General features: G+C 38.4%; 1 protein-coding gene across 7 annotated transcripts; it reads left to right on the top strand.

The window, feature by feature from the left end:
• Positions 1-318: 318 nt before the first annotated feature.
• Positions 319-8,027, top strand: LOC104090986 (putative disease resistance protein RGA4). Of its 7 annotated transcripts, none has more exons than XM_009596213.4 (7): positions 319-4,341; positions 4,883-5,076; positions 5,603-5,773; positions 5,849-5,925; positions 6,419-6,487; positions 6,614-7,060; positions 7,623-8,027. In XM_009596213.4, the coding sequence occupies exons 1-2, from the start codon at positions 557-559 to the stop codon at positions 4,896-4,898; spliced, it is 3,801 nt and encodes a 1,266-aa protein (XP_009594508.1). In that variant the 5' UTR covers positions 319-556; the 3' UTR covers positions 4,899-5,076; positions 5,603-5,773; positions 5,849-5,925; positions 6,419-6,487; positions 6,614-7,060; positions 7,623-8,027. The 7 variants fall into 7 exon arrangements, with proteins under 7 accessions (XP_009594508.1, XP_018624564.1, XP_009594505.1 ...); XM_009596214.4 differs by having other exon boundaries at positions 320-4,337; XM_018769048.3 differs by having other exon boundaries at positions 319-5,028.
• Positions 8,028-8,195: the final 168 nt, after the last annotated feature.

Raw genomic sequence — 8,195 nt, 5'->3', positions numbered from 1 at the left:
GTGCCTAAGAAAGTACCTCCCTCCCTAAAATTTGGCTTTTTTGGACTGAAATGAATCTTTGGTTATGAAAATAGTGGATTTTGATATGATGGAATGAAGAAGTAGAAAATCAGATAGGTGGGTTTGTATGTCAAAATGGTATACTATTTGTTGTCCATTTCTGTTGTGCCAAAATGGCAAAATGCCATTGTTGTTTTGTTTGTATGTCCCAGACAAGTGACTGGAGAAGAGAACTGTTTTGTTTTGTTTTGTTTTCTTACTGCAGTACCATAAAAGATAAGCCTTTTTCTGTTAGTTTTAGGGTTTATTCTTGAGCTGGATATTAGTGTCCACACATTCCAAACACAAAAGATCTTTTATAGGTGTATACATAAACAACCAAACTACACCAAGCCCCACAGATAAGGGACTATTTTAATTTTCTTCTCTGGCTGTAAATTATTGTCTTTCTTTTAGACTTTAGTGGTCCACTAACAATAGCAAACGAAGACTTTACAAGTTCTTTGGGAAGACTTTGGTGTAGAGGAAGAAAACTTTGTGAAAGAGCAAAGCAACAATGGCCGATCCTGTAATTGGTGCTACTGTTCAAGTTTTTCTTGAGAAGCTGCTTTCTCTCACTATTGAGGAAGTCAAATGTTTAAGGAACTGCAACAAAGATGTCGATATGCTAACACAAAATGTATCCATGATCCAAGCTTTCATTCACGATGCTGAAAGACGACAAGTTGAGGATCAAGCTGTGGAACAATGGCTCAAGAGGCTTGAGAGGGTTGCTGAAGATGCTGAAAATGTGTTTGACGAGTTCTTATATGAATCTCGCAGAAGAGAAGTGAAGATCCGAAACAACCCAATGAGAAAGGTCAGTGGTCTCTTTTCTCATACAGCTTTTAAGAGCAAAATGTCTCGAAAAATCAAAAACATCAACGAAGAGTTGAGTGCTATCAATCAGTTAGCCAATACCCTTAGTCTCCAACCTTTAAAAGGTCCTTCTCGGCAAATACTACCAATTCGAGAAACAGATTCTGTGGTAGTTGCTTCTGATGTTGTTGGTAGAGACAAGGATGTTGCTGAAATAAAGGAGAAGATGTTGAACATGAGAGTGGATGTTGTTATGTGCACCATTCCTATAGTGGGTCTTGGAGGTTCAGGGAAAACAACTGTCGCTAAGATAATTTTCAATGATGAAGAGATCAAGCAACATTTTGAAAAGAGAGTTTGGTTGTGTCTACCTGAAATGTTAGAAACTAAGAGCTTTCTTGAATTGATGCTCGAATCATTGACAGAAAGGAAACTTGAGGTCCAAAGTAGGGATATAATAGTCAAGAAGCTGCAAGATGAATTGGGAGGGAAGAAGTATTTGCTTGTCCTGGATGATTTGTGGCATGTTGACCCCCCTACATTGTGGCACGATTTCGTGGACACTTTGAGAGGAATAAATACATTCAGAGGAAACTGCATTCTTGTGACTACTCGTAGGGATCAGGTGGCATCCTCAGTAGCAGCAGATCCTCATAAGTTGAAAAAATTAACAGATGATCATTGTTGGTCCATTTTCAAACAAAGAGCATTTGTTGATGGGGAGGTTACAGAGGAATTAGTGAGCATGGGCAACAGGATTGTTGAAATGTGTAAAGGTCTACCATTGGCAGCAAGTGTGTTGGGAGGCCTCTTACGCAACAAAGAAAAACATGAATGGCAGACAATTCTTGGTGGCAACTCCCTTGTTGCAGGTGGAGGTGATAGTGGGGAGAATAATTTAAAGAAAATCCTAGAATTCAGCTATGTTTATCTACCATCTCCACATCTGAAAAAATGCTTTGCGTACTTTGCAATGTTTCCAAAAGATTTTGAATTTGAAAAGGACCAACTAATCCAACTCTGGATGGCAGAAGGATATCTTCGTCCTTGCCAAAAGACCACCTTGATGGAAGACGTCGGCAACAAGTTTTTTCAAATTTTGTTGCAAAATTCCTTGCTGCAAGATGTTAAGCTAGATGAGCACAACAATATAACACACTGTAAGATGCATGATCTTGTGCATGATTTGGCTGGAGATATTTTAAAATCTAAACTATTTGATGAGAAGAGCGACGGTGGAGAAAATCTTTCTCAAGTTCAATACTTTGGATGGAACTCACCAAGAGATAAAATAGATAAGATAAATAAGCCAGGACATCTGTGCACATTGTTCTTGAGAAGTAATCATATATCTGAAGATACGCTATTGAGCTTTCAGTTCTTGAGAGTTTTAAATTTGTCCAGGTCAGCCATCAAGGAGATATCAACCTCAATCGGCAAGCTTATACACTTGAGATATCTTGATCTCTCCAACACTATGATCAAAGCGCTGCCCAACTCCATTTGCAAGCTCTACAATATGCAAACATTTCGAGTCAATAACTGCTTTTCACTCAAGGTGCTTCCAGACGAGATGGGAAATATGATAAGTTTGAGACATATATATTACAAATCTAAATACAAACCAAATTATCATCATCCTACAGGTTGGGGAGAATGGTGTATTGATAATTATCTCTTTCATATGCCACTTAAGATGGGTCAATTAACTTGTCTTCAAACCCTACAGTTTTTCAAGGTAGGTTTAGAGAAAGGTCGTCGAATAGAAGAATTAGGTTTTTTAAAAAACCTTAGAGGTGAATTGACAATCAACGGTCTGCAATTGGTTCATAATAGAGAAGAAGCTGGAAGAGCATATCTACAGGAGAAACCAAATATCTACAAGCTGGCATTTCTATGGTCCCATGATGAACCAGAAGACTGTCAAATAAATGATGAGGATGTTTTGGATGGTCTTCAACCACATCCTAACTTGAAAACCTTAGCAGTAATGGACTATTTGGGGACTAGATTTCCTTCATGGTTCAGTGAAGAGTTGCTACCACATTTGGTCATGTTGAAATTAAGTGGCTGCGGAAATTGCAAAGAAATTCCATCGCTTGGCCAACTGAAAGTCCTTCGGCATCTTGAACTGGTGGGCTTCCACACGTTGGAATGCATTGGGCCTCCATTTTATGGCGTTGAAGTTAACAATAATGGAGCAAGCAGCAATAACGCTAATATTCAAGTGTTCCCGTTACTTAGAAAACTAGTATTGGAGGATATGCCTAGCCTCACTGAGTGGAAGGGAGTGGAATTGATGCCAACTGGAAGTGGTGGTAGAGGCGGAGTTGGAGTAAGAATGTTTCCCGAGCTTGAGATGTTGTGTATTAGTAAATGTCCATTGTTAAAAAGTACTCCAAATCAATTTGAAATCTTACGTGAATTAAGGATTGAAGGAGTTAACAATGAAATGCCATTGTTGAACTTGTGCAGCAACTTGACTTCTCTCATTGAGCTTTTTGTCAATAATGTGAAAGAGCTCACTTGTCTTCCACATGAAATGCTACACAACAATTTTTCTCTTCAACATCTATGGGTCTTAAATTGCGGAGAGTTTTGTGAATTTCCACAGAGTTTGTACAGTCTCCGTTCTCTTAAGAGCTTGATAATTAAGGACTGCACCAATTTCAGTTCCATTCCTGTTCCCAGTGGACAGAATCATTTGACTTCCCTCCAAAGTTTTCAGTTATACAATTGTGATGGATTGACTAGCTTACCAAGTGGTCTGCTAGAGCATTGTCCGTCTCTGGAGTCTTTGGCAGTCTACAACTGTAACAACTTAGTTTCCTTCCCTTTACATGTGTGGGAAATGCCTTCACTTTCAGCTATAGCTATATCAGAATGTCCCAAACTGAATAGTGTACCCACAGGGGGCCTTTGCTGTCTCACTGGTTTAAGGGCATTGTCAATAGGTCCTTTCTCAGAGTTGGTGGATTTTGGCGCATTCCAATTGATTTTTAATGGCATTCAGCAGCTATCGTCCCTTCGTACATTGTGGATGTATGGACGTGCGCACTGGGATTCTCTGCCCTATCAGCTTATGCAACTTTCTGCCCTAACAGAGCTTGGAATGGTTGAATTTGGAATCGAGGTTCTTCCTCATAGTCTTGGCAACCTTACTTCTCTTGGAAAATTGACGCTAGTGAGGTGCAAACTTCTAAAACATGTGGACTTCTTAGATGCCATGCCCAAATTACGGCATTTGGAGATCCGTGATTGTCCATTGTTAGAAGCTCTGTTGGATGGGCTCGTCAACCTTGTTTCTTTGGAAGAGTTAATTTTAAGGAACTGCGAAAAACTACAACATCTGCCATCTAGAGATTCCATTCAACGGCTCACCAAATTACGGCACCTGGAAATTCATAACTGCCCACAGTTAGAAGAAAGTTGCACCAATCTGACAAGCCAAATTACGGCTCCCATATTTCAGTTTTTCCGCAAGTCTCTGTTTCTCTTTCAGTTTCTGAGTCTATCTTTTTTCTTTTTCAAAATCTCCTCCATCCTCCTCTCCCTAAATTTCCAAAACTTCTCATTCCCCAAACCAATACATGTTACTGTAGTACTGAAGAATTCCAGGAAAAAAAAAGGTTCTATATTAATTCAATCCTTCAACTTGCAATTATATGACATCACGAAAAATGCAAAGTTATCAGTGAATTGAATGCTTTCCCTTTAGTATTTTGCACTTCCACTTGAAACTGTTGGATTTTCCATGTGGATTTTTCACTTGAAACCTCTTCTTTTTTTTCTTCTACTTGTTCTTCTTTTATTCCTTGTAATAGGAAAAATAGCTTGTTTTTGAAGTTATTTATACAGACTGGGCAGATAGGAATAACCGAACAAGTAATTGAAAACCAAAGACCTCTGAGAACGATTTGCTCAGAGTCAGCACTCTAAATAATTACTCTCTTCAGCTGGTGCTCTACAAGGATGCAAATGCATCACAAAAGGTTGCTCTAAAGTTTGGCATTTCCTTTTGCAGATTAAATTTCAATTGAACTGCGAAATTATATTATCCACATTCAGACCTTGTTTGGGTACGAAGCAACATTTTCAGGAAACTGAAGTCTACATATGAAATATCAATAAACCCAAAGCTTAAAGGGGTTTCAGTGAGAAGCTATACGGGTCTCTCCTTCGTCTTTGGATGGCCTTCTTTGCCTTTTTATTCCCCCTGTAAGTTTCTGCAATATTATTTGACCATAAAGTCTGATACCTGCTCTCATCGAAACTTGGTGTTTAACTTATTTTAATGCCGAGATGACTCCAGCAGCATTTTATAGCTTAAAAATGAGTTTCGGCATTTGGATCAAAGAAATTATTTAATTTATCGATCTCCTACAATATGACATTCCCTGTTTCCTAAGGATCTTTTTGTCTTGCTTCTTTTTTGGTTCGCCTTATTGCATCAGTCAACTATCTACGATATTGTTTAACTGTTAGAATGTAAGCTGCTAGGAAGAGCCTACATTAGTTTCTGTCAATTTGGTGCTTCTCTCCATATAAGTTTTCCTCTTTCGTTGGCCAGAGCTTCGCTTCATATAATCCAGTGTTTTACGTTGATGATAGGAGTGTCTATTACATTCTCACAATATTAAAATTCTACCAAGTTTCCCCATTTCCTTTGTTGTATTAATGTCTGACCCCTCCCCTCTTCCAACCTGTAAAAGAAGAAGAATCAGTATTTGTCATATCTGTTCAGGTACTATGTTGAAGATAATAAAGGGTGTACAGGGAGGTGCAATTGAATTATGTTCATGAGCTATCCCTGCGATGTAGCTGTGGAGGTTGCTATGACACAAAGACAAAATGGATGTGCAGTATTAGCTGCACCTTGCTTCCATGCCAGCCTAGACTTAAAAGTTGTGTAGAAGTATGCCTAAGAACAATTTCGTCGATTTTACTTTTCAGCTCCTTTTTCTCATGAAAATATTGTACTGTTTAACAGGGATGCTTTTCTAGCAGTCTCCCTTGGGGAAGAACTGAGACTTGAATGGATTGAACAGTTTGAGGGACATTCATCCAGTAGGTTGAAAGATTCTCTACTTTTATAGGACCAATATTTCCATTTAAGCATCTTCCAAGTTGTTAATCTCCTAGATCCCTTGGTTAGCACTGTTTTTATCGCTTTTCTTACCTCTTTTGATCCCCTAGTTGCATAGGGACTAACTTAACCGAGGTAAGTTAGTCCCTATGCAACACAATGATTCAAAAGTTATGTTTGTTTTGCATGATTATCGTTCAACAAAAGAGTCTATCTTTAGGAAAGTGATGTGATTTTGGGTAAAGAAAACTGCTCATATCTTTAGGAAAGTGAAGTATTTGATTGGCATAACATTGGTTTGTCATGATTGGTATAATCAGTTGCTCTTGCATAAGAGAAGGAGAAATGTAGAGAGGCAAAAAAAAAATGACCCTCTTCCCATGTTAATATTCATATTTTAAAAGCCACTGACAATGGACTCTTATTATGTTCACTGTCTTCAACAGTATTTTCTTTTTCCTATTTAATTTTCAGGGCACGGATTGGAACATTGTGCAGAGTGGTGCCTTTGGAGACCGTGATTGCACAAATCTGGGAAATTAGGTAAGTTAGCTTTTGTTCATAAAAGATTGCAAATGGTGCCTTTAGATCAATGCTTTTTTCTCTGCAATTGATTTTCTTTTCCCCCCTAAATGCTGTTTTTCCTATTTACCTTTTCAATGTAAATAGGATACCGGGAGAGCAGATATAGGAGGGGTGATAAGAGACTCTAATTGAGATCTCCTCATGGCTATTCTCAATACCTGTTCAATGTAAAAGCAACAATGAGGCAGAAGCTGTAGCAGTTAAACTTGGTGGAGAACGGTGTATACAGCTAGGCTACACCAGATTTCATCTAGAGCTTGATTCTCTGATTGTTGCCAACATGATTACAGAAGGATGTACCAACAATGCAAAGATGAAGCAGATCATCAGAGATGCCAAAAGAAGTATCAACCATGCAGAAGTTGTGGTCTCTCATTGCTATAGAGAAGCCAATCAGGTGGCTGACGCTTTAGCCGAAAGAGCTGCAATCACTGGCAGCAGTTCCTATTTCTACTATTTTTAGAATCTCCCTAAAGAAGCTAGAGGTCCTTTCCTACTAGATAAATGGAAATTGCCTAGTATACGAAGTAGGTATGATAAAGCTAACTTTTTTGTAAGCTAATTCATTTAGTTTTTCTCATGGAAGAGTAGTTGTATATTTCTCTATCTTCCATGGGTTTTTTGAAGACTGTCTTTGCAACGGTCTTGTGTATACGAAGTTCAGGTCTATGCCCCCCTTCTTTTGTCATCTTTACCTTCTATATACATGGTACGGGTCAAGCCAAACCCCCCAACACCACAGGAACCTTTCCCTGGGTGATGGCTTGAAGGGAAAAAAAAAACAGCATCCTATTTTCCTCCATCTCTTTTGTACTGTTCTTTTTAAATTGAAAACTCTCAAGGAACGATCCTAAGTCGCGATTGAAGGATTTCAACAAAGAAAGTTGCAAAAGACTGCTATATGATGAATCTTATACTAGCAAAGAGTGCCTCATTGGCTCTTAAAATGTCTTTAGCAATCTCTGTTCGTATTAATAGGTCTGCTTTATCCTAAAGCATCTCTTTTTCCAGTGGCTACTTATGACCTGCTTCTCCATTCTCCAAGAAGGATATGTGTGCAAAAACTAACCTTTTACTATTTCCTGTGTTTCAGATTCATGGTTGAAACAAACGGCATGGACCTTGTCGAAATCGTAGGCTGTAAAAGACTTCTCTTATATGTGTTTCAGTGTCATGGTAGGCAAGGGAAATTGCATTTGGTAAACTCATTTGCATTTGGCTGAATCTGGATTAGAGATATTATTTCCTTGTATGTGGAAAATCCTGGACTAAGATTTGACATCAGAGGCCTTTCTTGCACAGTGCACATGCTACACCTGCCTCTTCTTATAAATAGAATTTGTCTCCAGCAAACACTTCAAACTTGTAGCACTTATCTGCTGTATCATTACCTAGTTGATAGTTTCTTTAATGTATTCTGTTTTTCCTTCTGAAATTTATCGTGCTTTATTTATGTCCAAACACTATGATGGCTCAAATCTAAAGTTTGCATTCCGAATCCCCAAGTCATGCACTAGACGTGTGTAACTCCAATTCCCAACCTGCACATATCTATATATTGTTTAAAAGGAAAAAAAGGTTAGTTTTTGAGTTGGTTTGTTTATTCTAAACTTCACTTATGATAATGTTAAAACCAGCATGTCGGCTTCAAAATAGGTCGAGTGAT

Source organism: Nicotiana tomentosiformis, chromosome 2, assembly GCF_000390325.3.
Source record: "Nicotiana tomentosiformis chromosome 2, ASM39032v3, whole genome shotgun sequence".
NCBI classification, from domain to species: Eukaryota; Viridiplantae; Streptophyta; class Magnoliopsida; order Solanales; family Solanaceae; genus Nicotiana; species Nicotiana tomentosiformis.
This window is presented reverse-complemented; position numbering and strand designations above follow the sequence as displayed.